The sequence below is a fragment of the Epinephelus lanceolatus genome, chromosome 3, assembly GCF_041903045.1.
Source record: "Epinephelus lanceolatus isolate andai-2023 chromosome 3, ASM4190304v1, whole genome shotgun sequence".
NCBI classification, from domain to species: domain Eukaryota; kingdom Metazoa; phylum Chordata; class Actinopteri; order Perciformes; family Serranidae; genus Epinephelus; species Epinephelus lanceolatus.
Genome location: NC_135736.1, coordinates 20118159 through 20139124, shown reverse-complemented (window position 1 = coordinate 20139124; position 20966 = coordinate 20118159). Strand labels below are relative to the sequence as shown.

At 41.3% G+C, this 20966-nt stretch overlaps 1 protein-coding gene across 3 annotated transcripts; it reads left to right on the top strand.

Moving 5' to 3' along the window:
- Positions 1-2388: 2388 nt before the first annotated feature.
- On the top strand, positions 2389-20751 carry tmc6b (transmembrane channel-like 6b). Of its 3 annotated transcripts, none has more exons than XM_033624652.2 (21): positions 2389-2545; positions 7157-7336; positions 8094-8224; positions 9755-9922; positions 11056-11220; positions 11321-11429; positions 11520-11604; positions 12891-13148; positions 15632-15834; positions 15967-16111; positions 16292-16447; positions 16910-17088; positions 17183-17273; positions 17404-17501; positions 17607-17702; positions 17793-17868; positions 18321-18454; positions 19043-19219; positions 19706-19784; positions 19939-20025; positions 20126-20751. In XM_033624652.2, exons 2-21 carry the CDS (start codon positions 7281-7283, stop codon positions 20138-20140), a joined length of 2508 nt encoding a protein of 835 aa, XP_033480543.2. In that variant the 5' UTR covers positions 2389-2545; positions 7157-7280; the 3' UTR covers positions 20141-20751. The 3 variants fall into 3 exon arrangements, with proteins under 3 accessions (XP_033480543.2, XP_033480544.2, XP_033480546.2); XM_033624653.2 differs by having other exon boundaries at positions 2450-2545; positions 7161-7336; XM_033624655.2 differs by lacking the exon at positions 2389-2545 and adding an exon at positions 5129-5216.
- The last annotated feature ends 215 nt before the right edge of the window (positions 20752-20966 follow it).

The window sequence follows — 20966 nt, the reverse complement described above, 5'->3', positions numbered from 1 at the left end:
GCTGCAACATTAAAGGAAGGAAGGAAAATAATTGAAATGAGCCATTCTGCAACGTGCCTACTTTCAGAGTATTTTGATGCTAATACTTTTGTAGTTTGTGTACGAGTTTGACTACAGGACTTTCGGCTGTAACAGAGTATTCATTACCCTGCAGTATTGCTACTTAAGTGAAAGATTCATTCATTCATTCATCTTCTAACCCCTTCATCCTCTTGAGGGTCGCGGGGGGGCTGGAGCCTATCCCAGCTGACATCGGGCGAGAGGCAGGGTACACCCTGGACAGGTCGCCAGACTATCGCAGGACTGACACATAGAGTCAGACAACCATTCACACTCACATTCATACCTATGGGCAATTTAGAGTTATCAGTTAACCTAGTCCCCAATCTGCATGTCTTTGGACTGTGGGAGGAAGCCGGAGCGCCTGGAGAGAACCCACGCTGACACGGGGAGAACATGCAAACTCCGCACAGAGGGACTCCCACACCCAGGATCGAACCGGCAACCCTCTTGCTGTGAGGCGACAGTGCTAACCGCCACACCACCGTGCCGCCCCTAAGTGAAAGATCTGAATACTTACTCCACCACTGGTTACTTCTAATTTTCCACTAAAAGAGCTCTCCTCTACATGTTTGTATACCTGTCTCTCTGTGGTCTGCCAGGTGCACCTGACAGCTGCTGACACACAAACTCAGAAACATGTCGGTGCAAATGCAGACATGACAGGGGCAGAATCTCCATTTTAAAGAGCATCTACACATTATCAGTGTTTTCCATCCATCACATGCTACTACAGTCTTTATTAATAATACTACTGTTGCTACTTTTGTGATTATGACTGTCAAATACATATTGTAATGTACTGTAATATTATACACACATACTGCTCAGTAATGGTAGCACATGTAATACACAGCATGACTTCATACAAATTAAACCCCTTTCCACTTTTCTGACTATTCCTACTACTTCACCTCCATCTTAGACATTAAAGCAAGCATTTCAGTGTAGCGTCAGCTTTTCAAGCAGCCTTGAAATATTCAACAGTCTTGGTCTCATTCAACTATTCATTGACATTCATACACATTAAAACCAGCATTGCAGTGTAGTGTCAGATTTTCAAGTACCTTGAAATATTCAACAGTATTGGTACCATTCTATTTTTCAATAATATTCAGAGTAATTAAGCTCATTCCCAGCTTTCTGTCTATTCCTACCTTCTTCTTACACATTACAGCCAGCACTGCAGTGTAGCGTAAGCTTTTCATAACACCTTCAAATATTCCTCACATTCATACATGCATGGCATTATTCAACCTTTCAAGCTAGCATTGCAGTGTAGTGTAAGCTTTTCAGACAGCCTTCAAATATTCCTCATCATTCATACATGCATTGCATTATTCAACGCTTCAAGCGAGCATTACAGTGTAGCATAAGCCAGGGGTGTCCAAACGTTTTTGAATGGGGGCCAGATAAAACAACGTGAAAACACCTGGGGGCCAACTGATTCTTGCATCAAAAGTTGTTTTTGTTTTTTTTGTTTTTTTAAAGTGAGATAAATACAACCATTTTTATCTTTTAATGAGCTATTACTACTTGATGCCTGTCTACAATGTAGTGTATGATAGTCCTGTCATTGTGAGGTGAAGGGTAAAAATGCCAAGTGATCTTGCTCGATTAACCATTATTGTGTAAAGGACCACATATGGTATGATTAAAATTGGCCCTGGGCCAGACTTTGGACATGCCTGGCTTAAGCTATTCAGCTTTCGCATTCACACTCGCAGTTTCTTCAGAAATTGCATTCTCTAGTTTGCACTTGTGCTTCTCTTACTTTGGCAAAATGTTGCTGTGGTTAACCCATTTAGTTGTAGCTTTTGACTTGGCGATGGAGTAAAGGTAATTTGTAAGATGAGGCAGGCCACTTAGCAAACAATGTGTTGTTTTTTTTTTTTAGAAACAGTCTAGGTGTGGTCAGGTGAGTCAGGAGGAAAGGCCGGAGGACACTTTGTAGCCACGCAATAGTGGTAGGTGGTAGAAGCCCTACTGTTTGTATTACCTATTTTGGCTTTACCATATATACTTATCAGATGTGCTAAGCAATGACTCCACTTCTAGTTAACCATTTGTAGGTCGTCTGACGTGGAACTCAATTAATTAAAACACTGTCCGTCTCGATAGGTTCAAGTTAGACTGTCTTTGTGTACTAGGGCATTGTTTCAGCGGACAAACACCGGCGAGGGATTTCAAGTCTGAATAGGACTGAACCAAGTCTGGCAATTTTGAGGGGGGATGTTCACGTTACCTCGTCATCACAAGCCGGTGACTGTGTTGAATTTATGGGTGTATTGGAGACTAAGACAGAGTTTGACGCAGTAACTATACATTTAGCTCTCGGTTTTAAAGTTCCTAGTTGAAAAAGTAGAAACCTCACATCCCTCCGCGAAAATGGTTTCTCCCCCGCTGTCCGGTTGCGCGTGTGGACTATTTTGACTGGCATGCTGGCGAGCAGAGACTCAAACGGGTTTGTCGAGTTACTGAACGGGTGAGTGAACAACTTTGGCCAGACTTTGTCAAAGTTTTAAGCTGTTATTTCGCTTCATGTAGCTACTTCTGAATTTAAACCGAAGATTTGTCGTCACCTCAGATGTAAACTTAAGTCAGCTTAATGAAACTCATTGACAGGTTGACAAGCTCGCAGCCAACCGTTGGTCGTCACTAGTCAACATTTAAGCTAGTCGACAACAGACAACAACACAAGAGGAGTTTATATAAGGGACAAACGTGCCCTGTGTCGCTTTGAGATGTGAGCTTGTTCAGCAGAAAAGCCCGCTGAAGTAATTACAGATTCCCAGTCTCGGGTGAATGAGCTTTTCTCGTCTATTGAGCAACAGCAGGGCAGCTTGTTGTGGCACATCTCTTTTTCTTGTGCTTTCTCATGTGTAGAAACTTGAGGAATATGAGCATCGGTAGTTTTTTGCCACATCTGTGTTATAACACAGGGGTTTCCAGTGTCTGTCATGTTGCCAACTTCGAACCTATAATTTTGTGTCTTTTTTTACTGAATGAAGGCGGAGATACATGCAGTATTATGGGTCCCAGAGTGCAACAGCTGTGTAGTTGTGTATGTACATGCACGACTGACTGTGCAAAGTCCTACTAATTGCATGCACATTTTTCTCCTTTTCTCTGCCTTCATTTTCCTTTAGCATGGGTGGATTATGAGACAGTGGGCCCCTGGGCACAGACATGCAGAAGGCCCCACCACCCTTTTTACATAGAGGCAAGACATAGTGCGATTACATGGACATGAATAACCTGTACATGAGGTTATTTTGGTTATGATCATATTTAGGATATGGTGTTTCCATGAGCACAGAAATATTGGGTTATTCATATTCCTTGTAAACATTGTGGTTTCTTTCACAGTACTCCAGCTAGTGTATTCTCATAAACTGAGTATGGTGTTTACATGCTCAAACACATAAACAGGATGGTCCAAAAACCTGATCATACATGGGCTATCCATGTCCATATAAACACATTCACTGACATAATAGTTGTTAAGCCTCTTTGTAGTGCTGTTTTGCATCTTTTTGTGGTTGTCACAGATCTTTCTGTTGATCTTGATGTTTGCTTTGGGTCGCTCTGTGGTCATTTTGTGACTCTTTGTGGTTGTTTCATGTTTCTCTGAGGTAATTTTGAGTCTCCACCTGGCCGGTACTTGTCTTTATGAGTGATATTTTGCCGGTAAAGACCAGGGAGCCCCTGACACTTCTGGGCCTGTGCCCGGTAGGCCAGTTCAGTAATCTATCCATGCCTGTTAGTAGTTTGTTAGTATTCTGTGTCTATGCTTTTTGTGTATTTTCCATTATAATATCTGCTTTGCTCCATAAATAATTTATAACTTTTGCTTATTTTGTGCTAAAATACAGAAATACAGGTCCGCTTCTTTTAACCGCTCTATTCTCTCCATACCCCCTTTTTCCAGAGGCAGAATGTGATGCCTAACGGTTAACATGAGGGTATTGAAATACAAGTAATTCTGCTGCCATGTTTACTGTAGCTCTGTGCCTCCCTGCTCTCTCTATTGTTTTTTTTCCTCAGCACTCTGGGAACTGATTTCTGTGCAGTTGCTGAAAGCTGTCAGAGTGGACAGATTCCTTTACACCCTTCCCTTCACTTTACCCTTATACCTCACCCTCGTATCTGCTGATAAGTGCCCTCTGTTTTATCCACTGGAAAATGTCTACAAATTTAAGTGATGTCCCGCTGTGTGGACAGGCATGCATTCCCTGTGTCTAGATTATACTGCTCATTAGTGCACTTCCATTGTACTTATTTCCTTGTTTGAGGGAGCAGTGTTCTCTAATTAACGTGTAACCCAACTTAAACTCACATTGAACCCATCTGTGCTCTGATATCCCCTTCTTTTTTTTCCCCAGCATATTTTATTTGGCAATAGTGTAGCTCAACTCTGACCCCCTGTCAGGATGGGTTTGGTGTTACTCCCACCCCCATAATATCCTGCCCTGGCTGTACAGTCTCAGAGCAATTCTTTATTATCAGTTTTCATATCTACAGACATTCAAATAAAGCAAAGAGTCACTACAAGGCTAAATACACAATGTTGGAGAGTGACCAGCCACCCGAGAAATTCAGTGATGCGTAAAGCAATTGTTTGTTTCTGCAGAGTTGAAGCAGAATTTAAATCACACAAAAAGAGATAGGCAACAAAAAAATATATGGAATAGTAAACGGACCATTAAGGAAAGTGTAACATGATCGTGGAAGCTCCAGGTAATGAAAACCGTATGTTTGAGAGAAAAGGGGGGAAAAGCAGATGCGTGCAGTAGATTGTTGCAACAGGGCCCAAAAAGTACCGGCACAAAGGAAGGATTAACATTGATGGTGGTAGAGGGACATTTTTGAACCATGCAGTCATTTAGTGTGTTGGCTGATATTCAGAGCTGCGCCCTGCTTTATGTATGCTGCTGATATCATATTCACTGAAGACCAGAACCAGAAAGATGTCACCTCCACCCAGAGCAGAAGTCTGGGTCACATACTCACGCGTTCATGTGTGCATAATGATCGGAATATGCTCACGTTGTATGTTGTCATTTTCACATGACGCAGGGCACTCTCATTAAAAACACGCCACCAACTACTTGTACCTGTGATGTGGTGGATACTTCTATCTTAAGCTCTTTGCAGTGAGTATGAGTGCATGGTGTGTGTGGTGTTGGTGGAGGAGCCTGGGAACTGAACTCCAAGCTTGTAGTGGTTAAGCTAAAGTTGACTTTAAGGGGAATTTTGCTTTTCTGACTAACCCATAATGAGACAAACTCTTGTATGCCTCTGTTTGCAGTCTGAGGGTATGTCAAATGGTGAGCTTTAGCCCAATTAGTTTGTGGGATGTCTGAAGTATCTGAGTAGCAGTTCTCCACATAGATATATGGGAAATGCTCCTTTGCACTACAGAGTGTTACACCCACAGCAAACCCTCCACCCTCTGATCATTTCACAGGAACACACAAAGGCACACCACTATTATGCACTACTGCTGTGGGTACTGTAAACAGGAAGTAGATCTGACGCTAGATGTAACCTTAACTATTTTTACTTGTTTGAACTTTGAACTGAAATTAGTAGTTGGCCCAGATGTTCATCTTTGGAGAGAAGCTGCTCCCATAGACATCCAATAACTGACATAAATAAACCAGGCAAAGCTAACTTTTCAGCATGCTCTCAAACAGCTGGCTGGATCATGATTCAATATTGTCATTTACTGTGTCTCCAAGTAATTGATTATGATATATCTGGATACTGCTTTAAGTCAAGTAGGAAGCAAAGTAAATCATGGTATCTAATGTTATTTTCTGGAAAGTCAATGAATAACCCGATAATGAATAAAACAAATAAAGAATAATGGTTGTTTTTTGGCGAATGCAGTGACTCAAATACCTGAAAAATATCTTTGTTTTGGCACGTTATTGCAAAAATCTATTATTTTCACACAAAGTCCTGCTCATTGATCTGTATCATGGCCTACAGTGGCCTCATAAATCCAAAGATATTAAAGAGAGAGCCACCAGCATGATATCAACGGTACTGCAAAACCTCAAATGCTCCAAAAAATTGTCATCTCAAGGCAGTCAATTGCTCATCCGAAAAAGGAAATTTAAAAATTTAAAAATCCATTGGTTTAGAGTCGTCTCCCTCTAACTGTGAGATATGTGGATATAGTTTCAGATCAGCTGTTTTTTTTAATGGCCTTTTATGATGTCCAAAGAGCAGTCGTTAAGCTGAATTTATAGTTGCCGATTGTGTTTTATTTATCCCCAGTCTCAGTGGATAAATAAAACAGAGTTTTTATTAGTCACTAATGAATATCTGGATCCAATTTTGTTGAATCCCAAACTTCACTGATGTTTGTTTTTTATGACTCCCCTGATCAAGGTTTATGACATCACCGGGACATGTCCTCTCCAGGTCTTTGATGAACGTTTATATGCAGTTGTTGCACATTACTGAGGACAGATTTCCTGACTGAAGCAAGGGCCTTTAAATGCACACAAACACAGAGGAACCAGCATGCTTCCTCCAAACCCACCATATGACATACTCTGACTGTGAACTCTGACAATGCATCATTCTGTCCCCGGTCATGAATATTCATCTCACTGGTGACACTGCACCATCTGACTCTGACCACAGTTCTCATCACAAGCAGTAGCCACAATGGAGCTTTCATGAGTCTGGACAAAATGACCAAATCTCTTAAATCCATGAGTCATTGCCATTCTCAAACTGATGGACAGCAGGCAACAATGGGTTCATGGGATCTTTAACAAAGCAATGTTTGAAAAAATTGTAGTGTAGACCCTGTTGACACTTTTATCCTGATCCAAATACAGATAACATTTAATGCAAAGTGTAAATGAGACCTGAGGGGAGAAGTGGCACAGGCGGTTGTCATATGTACAGTCAACATTTGTTTCATCACTACACAGGTTCAAATGTGTGCAAGGCAAGCAGTAACATGACAAGAGCGTTCAGATTCCAAAGACATCTGCTGGCATTTTTTCCGTACCTGTAATTCACTCACTTCCCATTGCCCCGCCTCCCCCCTCCTTTTCCCCTCCTCTCCCAGGTAGACGTATAAGCACCATGGTGGGAGTGGAGTGCAGGTCTGAGCAGGTGAGGGTGTGACTCCTCTGCGATTGGTCGACAAAGAGACCGACGGCCGGACAGAGCTAGCCCGTCAGAGAAGAAGAATGGCTCGAAATGTTAACTTTGACCTGAACCACTCACTCATGGAGGCTGGACTGGAGTAAGTGCTTTCTCAGTTCTTCTGTTTGTCTTTCTTTTTCAAGCTGTCAGCTTACCGAGTGCTATTTTACATGAAAGCTGTGAGGGTGAGAGTAAAACAAGGAACCGAGATGACAGGATTAGCTGTGCTCTGATGTCTTATTACAGTTAACAGGAAGGCAGTCCATTGTGCACAGTGTCCCAGGGCTTTCATTTATGTTTTTCTAAATCATGTGACCAACTTCTAATCTACAGTTCATTGTCTTCACAAAAAGACTCATATTTATTTGGTTGAAAGCATGTTTGAATATGTATGTGTGTTTGCATACAGTCTATCTCTGTGAGAGTTTCCATATGAAAACACTACAGGCCTGTTTGGCTACTATGTGGTTCTTTATCTGTGTCAGACTACCAAGTCAAAGGGAACTGGACCTGCTGTATTTTCTTGTTTGTTTCCCTCTTGCTTTATGACCAAAACAGTCAGTCCAGTTGGCTTTGACTCACAGTACATCTAGATAGCGCAGGGAGATGGTCACACAGAAGGCAATCTCAGCTGTTCAGCCCACAAATGAATGAGAACGACCTCACAGACTCCTCCCGGCTGTTTGTTTGCAGTTTCCCCCCATGAGACTACTGGTGACCGAGTCAGAAGGTCATTGTATTTTAATCTGCAGTGTCAGCAGTGGCCAACAGTCCTTAAAGCGCTCTGTCATCTAAACTGTGTTTCTGAGCCTGTATGTTTGTATCTGTTCTCATGTCCATATGTCTCTCTCTGTCAGGAGCCCGATAGATGAGGAAGGTGTTCATGACTCATTCAGCCAGCTGATAGCAGAGCAGAGTCAGAATGGAGGACTTTCTGACGCCTTCGAGCTACAGCAGCTGCAGGGACAACTGGACGATGAGGATCGAGGTACTTGGCGAGCTCATAGATGCATGTCAGCATGACAATGACTTTGTACATGAGCTTGGTATTATGTGAATATAACACTGATATTGTGAAATTAGGCTAGATATCTGGAGTTTGGTTATAGTGATATTGTGACATGGCTTCAATGGTACCCTTTACAAAAATAACTTTGTCATATTTGCTGAAAGTGTCACTATATCCACGCTGTAGTACGTGAGACAGGTAACCTTTGAAAAAATCATGTTCCTCCTCCTCCTCTTCATGCTTCTGATGACATTTCCTAGAATCCCCTGCACTCGAATGAAAGCAACCAATCAGAGCCGAGGAGTCTCTAACACAACTGTCAATTATGCTGGTGAACTGTGATTAAACTGTCAAACTAGGCAACACTGATCAAATATGAATCAAGATTCTGTTACTGCACTGCTAATTTCTCAGCTCAGTTGTTTTTTAGGAACACATTTAAGTCTATTGTTGAGCTGTAAAATGAGATCATGACAGGTCACCATGTTGAAAGCAGTCGAGCCAAAATTAAGCATCGCCCACCGACCAGACCAAACTTTCTCATTTTACAGCTATATAGTGCACTAAATATATATATAGACTTAATTTTAGAGTTTAGGTTAGTGTGAAGTTGGGGTGATACAGTACATGTAATATTTTTTTAAGTATTAAGTATTTCACTGCTGAAACGGTGGTCTTTCTATAAAACTGGACTGTTTCGGCAGTCGAAAGACACAAATACTTTTGTAATTGGTGCCACGTGACAAGAGAAAACAAAGGAAAAGGGCTGTGGCATTTGCTTTTGCTCAAGAGATAGAAAACCTACAACTACCAAAATGCACCACATCAATAAACACTCCCAGTGGTGTCTGGCGTAATGCGAGCTTGGCTGTTTTTACACAGGAAACAATATGGCAGCCAGTGGGTAACAATGATCTTGTATTACAGTTAAACAGTACACTAAAATATGTTTCTGAAAACATTTGAGGTGAGAAATAGGCAATGCAGTAACAGAATCTGGTTTCATATTTGATCAGTGCTGCGTAGCTTGATAGTTTGTTTGCAATTCACATGTCGTGATGGACATGATTGACAGCTGTTAGACTTCTCGATTCTGATTGGTTGTTTTCCTCCAGCTGCTGTAGACTCTAGCAAATGCCATCAGAAGCACTATGAGGAGGAGGAACATAATTTATTTCACATACTGTCTCATGTACTATTGTGTGGATGTAGGGACAGTTTCAGCAAATTTTAGTGACCAATAAAATAACCAACCGTAGCTTTAAAGCTACAGATAATTAATTGCTACACTGTATGAACTTCTTTAACTTGATTGAATAACCATTGAATATGTCTTTGTAATTTTTTTGTTTTGTCATCATGTCCATATTACCACCGTCACTTCTTCTGTTTATCCGCAAAATTCTCACATAATAGATATTAAGGTTAAAATTTCACCATATTTAATTGTGCCTGACTTTCCCAGCAGCAGCAGTACTTTTAATTTGTTTTTTCCTTTTATTTCCACAGACAGTGTCGGCTACCTGTCCAGCCCTGGACATGAGTTTAAAGGAAGGAGGAACGTGCGAAGGGACATGGAATTGGAGGATGGTGAAAGACCGGTAGACCCCCTCATAGGTGAACGCTGGTCCTCTGCAACCATGAAGATCCTGTCCTCCATGCCCAGTCGCACGATCGGTGAGTCCTGTAGAAGCCCAGTGAAAATAATGAAGCAAGTGATAAAAGGATTTGTTTGCATGATTTTAATTGGAGCGTGAACTGTTCTGGCGTTACAGGCCACAAGGATGAAAGCTGCTAATTGACAAAAACAAAGTAGTCGTAATTTGTGGTCACAATATTCCTCTCAGATAACTGCTTGACTCAGTAGCAGGGGCATAGCCTTGAGTGAGCCGTAGGACTGAACAGTTTTGTTATTGTAATATTTTAACACCACTTAAAAATCTCAAACTCCTCTGATGGTTGAGAGAACATTTACCTCCCTTGATATGTTGAAACCCATACAACGCCCAGTAAAAATGTGTAGCTGTCTAGAACAAGGCTGTTACATGTACTTCTCAAGAATGTACATTTGGGCGTCACAAAGTTTCACCACACAGGAAACACTGTATGCTAACTGGCATTTGCTCTTGTGCCTTACTGTGCCATACCATCAAAGTAAGGTACTGTGTTTGCATGCTGCACATGATTAGCTTCAGTATGAAAAGTAAAAACAGCCTGTTTCAGCTGAGCAGAGTTTCATGGGGAAGCAGTTTTTTCTGCCATCTTCCTGTCAGCGCTTGTGGGAGGTCAGGTGCCTCGGCTTGGTGTTGAAGATGACTCGATAGCTGTTGCCTGATTTCTTAAGCTGTGCCACTGCCACATGATATATTTACGGGTTTGACATTGGAGCAGGAGATAACTGTTCATCTTTTAGTACTTTCCCTCTAAAAGGAGCCACACAAAGTCATTTAAATCTAAATGTTATGCTCTCTTTTAGCAACGATGATTCTTTTACATGATATCTCTGTTGTTTAATTCTTTAAAAGGCTATTTCTAACATTTATTAACCTATTTGAAGTTAGGTGGAATTACAAGCCTATGCCAAAGAACAATACATTAGGCTTGGCATGCCCCTGTTGCGTGGGGGTCAATGAAACGCAACATCCCTGGTTTGAGTCTAGGAGGAGACCTTTGTTGCATTTCTTTTTTTATGGAAGGTATAGATGACAAATCCTGAAGCCATTGTCAAATTCAGTGTTGGTGCAGCAGCTTTAAGCCAGTAAATGCTGCTTAGCCCATCTTTAAACAGTCTGATCCTCTTTCTCTGTCAGGTCGCAACAGGGGAGCCATCATCTCTCAGTACTACAACAGGACCATGCAGCTTAGGAGGCGCAGGCAAAGCAGACCCGCCATCCGAGATTTCTCTCGCTCTGCCAGACCGAGCATACGAGGCTACGGCATTGAGGCAGACACTACGGACGCAGAGGGCACAGAGGGTGAGGAGAATGATATGCACTGATAAGACACTTGGATAAAAACTCAGCTGTGTTTGACAAGTTTTTAACCTAAGTGCCACTGCCTCTGTGTGTGTTACAGTGACTAAGAGGGAACGTTTGGTGAACAACCTGCAGAACCTGTCAGCGAGCGACAGGGTCAGGATGCTCAGAGCGATGCCTCTCAGTGTGGCAGAGAAGAATGAACTCAGGTAGATGTAGTCTTTGTTTTTATTATTCATCTCCAGACTCAGTGTGTTTCTTACATATCAGTCTGAATCTCTCTCTTTGTCTCTCTGTAGGAGGCTAGCTTTACAAAAGGAGAAACGCACACTGTCTGGCAAACAGATCCCCTGTTGCAGTCGACTCAAATATTACATCATAATTGTGAGTCACTTACACCACTTGAAACGTCTATGTTTTACTTCCTGTATTTTTCTTCCCATGAGAAGATGCTGATGCCTCTGACGGTATCTAGATACTGTACTTGTTTGTCTCTCTAGTTATTCCTTTTATTACCAGCCTCACCTCAAGATCCATTTTGTAGCTCCTCTGCAACTTTTCAATTGTATCATACAATCTTCATCAGCAGATTGAATATTTCCATTTTTTCAGAGCACCTAAAAGGCTGAGATTGAACATTGAAAGTCTTGAGAGGTTGAAGTACGCTACTAAATATTATGGATGTTGTCCTGGTATTGAGTTGCAGTCTATTTTGCACACTCCACACCATGACAACACACACGCAGTGGTTCAACAGTATTAATGTCAGTTCTTGCTAACAACAGTTAAGAAAATTAGATCTTACTTAGGTGTAGAGTGTAGATGTTGTGATGTTGCTTACAGTCTGCAAGTAAAGGAACAAAGATGCTGGTTGCTTTTCACAGTGTGTTGTTTGAGATTTCTACGGTGTTTTAGTGAGCTGGGGTAATTTTGGCACTGCGGTACCCTGGACCATGAATAGAATAGATATATCCTTAGCCTGTCTAACATTAGCAGGGTAAAAGCAGTAGCGTATTAAGTGTAAGGTCAGTGTAACTCGCAGTAGAGAGTCATGTGCCCCATGTGACTTGAGTTATGCCTGATTGGAGTGACTGAGTGACAGGTAGTTGGCTTTGTTGTTTGTACACAGTGGGAACATTGAGACAGTTTAAGTTTGTGTTCCTTCCTTATATTAGATCATCACGTCATCTGTCTAGACATAATGACCCCATGACTGTTTCTGCTCCAACACATTGTTGATTGTAACTGTATACTTAAGGTGTGCTGGGAGTTTTTGTAAAGATGTGTAAATTATTATATCAGTTATTTCAATAACAAACGGGAGGCACAGAAGACATTTTTTCTCTACAACTGAAATTGGGTGTCAAGCATTTCCTGTAGGTGTTGTTATCAAGGCAGTGTAATCGGTCTGTTACCCAAGCATTTATGGCTGTGAGGGTGTGAGTCACAGATTTCAGATGCACAAAAGCAAAACGACAAATGTGTGTACGCTTTGTCTGGAAATGTACTGCTGCATTGTGAGTCATTTTTAGTGGAGCATGGATACGTTTCAGTGTCACTATTTATTTTTTCTTAATAACACATAATGCAGTATGAAAATGAGGGGTTGTTGATTTAGAGATTACAGTGATTTTTCTCTCCCCCTCTTCTCCCACACTTTCTCTCCCCAGGGTGTAAGACAGAGTTGGTACAGCTGGCTGTCCTTCCTTCACTCCCTCCAGCTGTGGCAAGTTGCGCTCAAGAGAGTGGGCGGGCGTTTCGGCACCGGTGTCCTCTCATACTTCCTGTTCCTTAAGACCCTACTCTTCTTCAACGTTTTCCTGTTCCTGGTGACTGGTGCCTTCTTGGTGCTGCCTCAGGCGGTGCACCCTCCAGTGCTGTCTGCGGGGAGAAGCTCCTTCACTGGACTGGAGCTCCTCACCGGAGCGGTGAGCTGTGTGCTGTGTGCTGTGGTGTCATGTTATTATGACACCTCTCACATCCTATGACGCCTTAGTTGAAAAAAAAAACAAAAAACATTCACCACATCCTTTATGTGTTCAGAAGCTTTAAAACTTATGATAAAAAAGCCATTTTTAAAGAGCTGGAAATAAAGTGCTCCTCCACTACAACAAACAGCTTATAGTTTTGCTCATTGTTACGTCACTTGGATGTTTGAGCTTCGCTGTACAGGGTGTTTTGACACTAGATGTTTTCACATTCATTGCTGAAGGGGAGAAGTTTCTCTGTGATCACCTTAAATCTGAGTTTAAGTTGTGTACGCACGAACAGGATTTAGTGACATCACAACTAGTTTGGAAACCAATTATGGTTAAATATGCAATAAGTGTGATGTGGAAACTTGAAACCCGTAGTGCACTCTCACAGATAATGGACCTTTTAGTGAAGTAGGAGACAGCTTGTGCCCCGCAGTCAAACTTTTTATACTAAAAATTATCGCTTGGCAATGTTTAAATATTCTATTGATATTGTAATATGAGACTACATATTGTTTTAGATTCTGGATAGCATATTCTAAGTGTCTTTTCCTGGCTTTAATAGATGCAATACAGTGAAGTGATGTAATTTTCTAAACTTGCGTGATTAGGTATTTGGTTAAAAGTATTGTGATATTGGATTTTGTCCGCATCACCCAACCCTACTGAAAATATACAGTACAGGCCAAAAGTTTGGACACACCTTCTCATTCAATGCGTTTTCTTTATTTTCATGACTATTTACATTGTAGATTCTCACTGAAGGCATCAAAACTATGAATGAACACATGTGGAGTTATGTACTTAACAAAAAAAGGTGAAATAACTGAAAACATGTTTTATATTCTAGTTTCTTCAAAATAGCCACCCTTTGCTCTGATTACTGCTTTGCACACTCTTGGCATTCTCTCCATGAGCTTCAAGAGGTAGTCACCTGAAATGGTTTCCACTTCACAGGTGTGCCTTATCAGGGTTAATTAGTGGAAGTTCTTGCTTTATCAATGGGGTTGGGACCATCAGTTGTGTTGTGCAGAAGTCAGGTTAATACACAGCCGACAGCCCTATTGGACAACTGTTAAAATTCATATTATGGCAAGAACCAATCAGCTAACTAAAGAAAAACGAGTGGCCATCATTACTTTAAGAAATGAAGGTCAGTCAGTCCGGAAAATTGCAAAAACTTTAAATGTGTCCCCAAGTGGAGTCGCAAAAACCATCAAGCCCTACAACGAAACTGGCACACATGAGGACCGACCCAGGAAAGGAAGACCAAGAGTCACCTCTGCTTCTGAGGATAAGTTCATCCGAGTCACCAGCCTCAGAAATGGCAAGTTAACAGCAGCTCAGATCAGAGACCAGATGAATGCCACACAGAGTTCTAGCAGCAGACCCATCTCTAGAACAACTGTTAAGAGGAGACTGCGCGAATCAGGCCTTCATGGTCAAATAGCTGCTAGGAAACCACTGCTAAGGAGAGGCAACAAGCAGAAGAGATTTGTTTGGGCCAAGAAACACAAGGAATGGACATTAGACCAGTGGAAATCTGTGCTTTGGTCTGATGAGTCCAAATTTGAGATCTTTGGTTCCAACCGCCGTGTCTTTGTGAGACGCAGAAAAGGTGAACGGATGGATTCCACATGCCTGGTTCCCACTGTGAAGCATGGAGGAGGAGGTGTGATGGTGTGGGGGTGTTTTGCTGGTGACACTGTTGGGGATTTATTCAAAATTGAAGGCACACTGAACCAGCATGGCTACCACAGCATCCTGCAGCGACATGCCATCCCATCCGGTTTGCGTTTAGTTGGATGATCATTTATTTTTCAACAGGACAATGACCCCACCTCCAGGCTGTGTAAGGGCTATTTGACCAAGAAGGAGAGTGATGGAGTGCTGCGGCAGATGACCTGGCCTCCACAGTCACCGGACCTGAACCCAATCGAGATGGTTTGGGGTGAGCTGGACCGCAGAGTGAAGGCAAAGGGGCCAACAAGTGCTAAACACCTCTGGGAACTCCTTCAAGACTGTTGGAAAACCATTTCAGGTGACTACCTCTTGAAGCTCATGGAGAGAATGCCAAGAGTGTGCAAAGCAGTAATCAGAGCAAAGGGTGGCTATTTTGAAGAAACTAGAATATAAAACATGTTTTCAGTTATTTCACCTTTTTTTGTTAAGTACATAACTCCACATGTGTTCATTCATAGTTTTGATGCCTTCAGTGAGAATCTACAATGTAAATAGTCATGAAAATAAAGAAAACGCATTGAATGAGAAGGTGTGTCCAAACTTTTGGCCTGTACTGTATGTATAATCACAGAGTCTGGATTTTTTTTTTCATTTTTTGAAAAAATACTTTTAACCCAAACCAAATATAAAAAGCTACTTTAAGGCAACTTTAAGTTTTTGCTTAAATGTCTCTCTGTCTCCTTTTTTCTCAGGGCTATTTCTCAGACACAGTGATGTACTATGGATACTACTCCAACTATACACTGGGTGGGAGCTGCAGGGATACTGATGACAGGCAGAATGCCTCTTTGCCCAAAGGAGCCAGCCTGGACTGTGTGTTGTATAACATGCCGCTTGCATACTTCTTCACCATAGGAGTGGCTTTCTTCATCACATGTATCATTCTTGTATACAGGTACATTGATTTTGTATGCTTTTTGTTAGTTAAAAATGCACATCTAAACACAAACTACTAAAATAACTAATTATAACAATAATAAGTGTAATAATATCTCATGGAGCATGTTAATGTGCAATTTCCCAACAGCATGTCAAAATCGTTTGGTCAGAGCTTCCGAATCGACAAATCTCACAGTATCTTGGCTATGAAGGTCCTCTGCTCCTGGGACTTTAAGGTCATTAAGAAAACTTCTGTCAGACTCATGTCTGAGAATATCTGCACCCAGCTCAAGGTACATGTAAACACACATGCACACACACACATCCTTCCTCTTTTTACCTCCTCCTCTGTCACATAATTGGCAGACAGGAATGTGATGACCTAATGCATTCTTTACCTTCTTTCTCCCCCCGTTATCTTGCAATATTCCTCATCTGTCACTCACTCTCTGTCCTGCCTCCACCCTCCACAGGAGCTGCTAGCAGAGGTGAATCATAAACATGTCAAGAAAACATCGTGTCAGAAGTTTGGGAGACTGATGGTTCATGGTCTGGCATGGGCTATCTGCATAGCAAGCACCACTGCCTGTGTGCTTGGTATTTACTACTTCTCTGAATACATGCACCAGGTGAGGCAGGTGGTTTCTTAAGGATCTGAATTTTAATTAATGAATACTCAGACTTCAGGCTTTATTTGTTTTTCTTTGTTACACAGTCTTTCGTCTTTATGTTTATTAAATTAGCCATTCATACATACAGTATGCCTCTTCTGGCCACCATTCTTTCTGTAAGACTGTCATCCAAGCAAATCAATAATGTTTCTGTATATCAAACAAACTGCTGATCAGCTGCATGGTTGCTTTATATAAACGTCTCTGTTTCTACTGTCTTGGGTTTAAACCCCTACATTTAAACTTGCTGGTGCCCCCTAGTGGTAGTACAAAAAAAGACATGCTGGCTCACAGCTGTGCTGCTAGTTGTCAACAAAACAATTGGTGAAACAGGCTTTTATGACAGCTGGAAGATGACAGAACAACAACAGTAAAATTAAAGAGCTCATCTACCCCCCCCCACCCCCACCCCCCCAACAGAACCTCCAAGCAAGTTCTCGCAGAGTCATCAAAAACCCATTGTCGCATGAAGCCAGCCTGCTGGCCCTCCCAGTGGTGGTCTCCCTGATCAACCTGCTGCTACCCGGCCTGTTCAACCTCGCTGCCTGGATGGAGGACTATGACTCACCTTCTGTGCGCACATATGCCGCCATCAGCAGGTATGAGCAGAACTGCATGATGCAAGTTCAGAGTAAAAGAAAATGCAGAACTGATGGTTTGGGTTGGTAACATGTTTGCTGTCTGCGTTTCTAGAAACTTGATGTTAAAAGTAAGCGTTCTTGGAGTCCTGTGCTACCACTGGCTGGGTCGAGTGGCTGCTGACCCTAAAAGTATTAAACTGAAGGTAACACAACACTTTTTCATCACAACTGTATAAAGGAGTATTAGTAATCTTGATTATTTAAGTTTGCGTTGCTCAGAGATTTTTCTTTAATGGCTGACTCTGCTCTGTTTTTACCAAACATTGTCTCCAGTGCTGGGAGAGTTTTGTTGGCCAGGAGCTTTACCGTTTCCTGCTTATGGACTTCATATTCACTCTATTGGACACCTTGTTTGGAGAGTTTCTTTGGAGGTTATATTTGCTTTCGTTTTGTAGCAGAGCTTGAATTAACTTTTACAATTTGTTTTCACTTAAAACACGAGAGCTCATAAACTCACTTCCTCCTGTTGTCTGCAGGTTGTTCTCTGAGAAGGTGCTGAAGAGAAGGAGGAAACCAGTGTTTGATATCGCCAGGAATGTCCTTGAGCTCATCTATGGACAGACATTGGCCTGGTACCAACTCACTGTTAAGATGTACACACAGTTATGTTCAGTGAAGTCAAATAGTTTCTGTGTGATGACGATGAACTTTGTGTTTATCAGGATGGGTGTCCTCTTCACTCCTGTGCTGCCTGCAGTGCAGATTCTCAAACTCCTGCTGCTCTTCTACATTAAAAAGGTACTTTAATGGAAACATGGAAATCAAAATGCTCAACAATAAATCCTTTAATTCCCCCTGTTTTGTTATTATGGTTTGAATAATCCTCTGTTGTAGTGTGCCTTCAGAAACTCTCAGCCTATTAGATAGCCTCAGACTTTCTGACCCTGGATCAGTTTGCATCCTTGCAGACTGTCTGTAAACTGTGTCAGTACCGTAACATTATGTGTTGTATACACTGTACAGTATGTGCATCCTGGTATTATGTAACGACTGATGTCATGTCTGCTAAATTCTCTCTGATTTTGCCATTTTTACTTTCTTTCTTGAGCATGACAGTTAATCAGTGACCTTGGAAACGTAGGACCGCAGCCAGATCAGAATGTCAGTGGACCCCTAATTTAGTCAGAGGTTGTGACCCTTGACCTTGGACTGTGTTTTCTCACCTTGGACTGTGTTTTCTCTCCACACAGAGCAGCGTGATGATGAACTGTCAGGCACCCAGAAGGCCGTACCGAGTCAGCCAGATGACCACCATCTTCATCACTCTCCTCTGCTTCCCCTCTTTCCTTGGTGCCTCTGTGTGTGTCACATACACCATGTGGAGGTACACACACACACACACACACACACACACACAAAAACATTTTTGTGCTGTTGACTCTTCCCAATCAAAAATGATCATTTTCTCATTGAAATTTGGAAACTGTAAGGATACACACAGATGTCCAAATTAATAAGACCAAATAGTTTACCAATGTAAATGTTAAGGATACACATGGAGGCTTCCAGCTATGTTAAAAAAAGATTGTGCTCAAATCGTCATTCATTTTTAGAGATTGTTTGTAGTCATTTTAACCCATTTTCATATCTGTTTAACAAGTGAGAGTTAACTGGTAACATAGCAGAGGTGTTGTTGCTATGGATTCAGAAGGGTATACAAAAGCACGCACATCCATACACGATGAGACTCGAGACTATTCTTCCATGAACATATATGTAATCAAATTATCACTTAGGTGACATTTCAGGCTTCATGCTCTTCATCAGAAGCTATGTCTGAGCTGTCCTGTTATTTGATTTTACTGAACACCTGCCAACCACGGCCATGACGAAATTCACCTCAGAGAAAGGTCAAAGAAACAAAGAGTCCTGAGCAACACACACAGTCTCAACATCTGTCTCCTGTCCTCAGCATCACGCCCTCTCCATCTTGTGGTCCATTCCAAGAGCTCAAAAAGATGTCCCAGGCGGGGAAGCGGTGGGTGGAAGAACTGGAAAAAGATAATCCCAACTTGTCCGTGCTGGCCAGGGCTCACTCCTACCTGGTGGAAAACCCTTTCTTCTTGTTTGTGGGAGCAGGCATCTTCCTGTGAGTACCAAAGTTGTTATAAGTTAACTAAAACTAAACTAAAACCAGTCGGCATGACTGAAAGTGTTGCTTGTATTGTATCTATTCTGTCAAATACCCCTGTTATAATTTAAAAAAAAAGAAAAAACTAATACTGAAACTAATAAAAACTACACTAAAACTAAACATTTTTAAAAGATGAAGACTAAACTGAGTCGGGCAAACACACTGGAAATTAACTGCAACTAAACTGTTTTTTTTTTAAAGATTAAAAACAAAATTAAATTGAAAAACTAATGAAAAATACAAAACTATAATACCTCTAACACACCACACACACATAAACAGCTGCAGCAGGGTGGTCCAGTGTTGAGATAGATTAAAGAGTCAGGATGCACTGTATCTCATAAAGCATTAACCTACCGTACTGAATTATTAATAAGATCAGTGTTATCTAGTCAAGTGTTGGTCGTATTGATCTGATGCACTGTCATTTCTGTCCATCAGGATTATCATCTACTTTCACAGTCAGGTGGTCGACGGGCAAAGGAAGATCATCACTTTACTACAAGAGCAGATAGAAAATGTAAGACATGGCCGACATATACTTATATACCGCTCTACTTCTCTGTGTAACTGTGAAGAAAAAAATGTGGTAAAGCTGAAAATGAAAAGAATGTTTTCCTGTGTTAATATTTCTTGCCTTTTGATGAATCTGGTTCACCTTCTTCTCTGCTCAGGAGGGGGAAGATAAGAAGTTTCTAATCACTCGCCTGCAGTCTATCCATGAGCGAAAACGAACCCCCGCTCGAAGACTCACCAGTCAGGTCGGTCTTTGCTGCTCCGGTGCTTTACAGTGGCCGTTTTGTCTAAAGGTTAAGCAGTCTCTTTAACCTGGCCTCTTCTTACCTCTGTTTTTTACCCTAGGACTCCAGCTGTTGAGATCCAACGCCTCCTCAGTTCTCTGAGCACTGAGGTCTGGAGAAATCCTAAACCAGGGTGAACATAACTGGAATAATCACAGGGAAGGACAACTGTATATATGACCAGATTCAAATGTGTTAGACATTATAAATTTGGCCAGGATTTTAATAACGGAGCATTTGTAGAGAGGCAAAACAAACCAAGTGGAAATATCAGGTAACACAAAGCTGTCTGCTTTACACAGCGCTGTTTATGGACGAAATGCCTGAAGTCAAAAGGTACAAATGGACCATACGACCTGAGAAATGTAAAAGCTGATGTTAATCAGCTCACATAGATTTCAGTCATCTCTTGTAAAAGCACTTTCATATCAACTGTGAACAAATAGTTTTTATTATGTCTGGTGCAAAAACTGTTAATAGTCTACAATGTTTTTTTTTTTTTTTAATGTTTAAATTTTTTTTAAATAATTTTATCAGGATGTTTGTTGTAGGTGAACTTTGGATGTTGTGGGTGTGAGTATGATGATGCTGGGAATGACTCCATTTTGTTTTCTGAGTCGCTCCTTTTAGGGTGATAACTGCCACTGTATTGTCAAAGTGTAGTGTTTAAATTATGTTTTTATCATATCATCATGTATTTTGTTTTTATTAGTGCTTTTAGTACAGCTTGTAAACAACTCAACAGCCTGAAAAAAAATGCGGATATAATATGTACTATTGGCATTTGTAGTTAGTTATACTATAGCAAGTATTTTTGACAGACATGCAAATGAACAAGTTAACTGTATCTATTTTCAGTAGAAAAATAAATATACAAGCACTTTAAAGTACCCTGAAGAACA

Bases quoted from the DNA above. Each gene is read 5' to 3' on its own strand.
- tmc6b (XM_033624652.2), top strand. From the start codon at position 7,281: ATGGCTCGAAATGTTAACTTTGACCTGAACCACTCACTCATGGAGGCT. The intron at 8,225-9,754 runs GTACTTGGCGAG...TTATTTCCACAG, and splicing joins ACTGGACGATGAGGATCGAG to ACAGTGTCGGCTACCTGTCC. The intron at 17,274-17,403 runs GTAACACAACAC...CATTGTCTCCAG, and splicing joins CTAAAAGTATTAAACTGAAG to TGCTGGGAGAGTTTTGTTGG.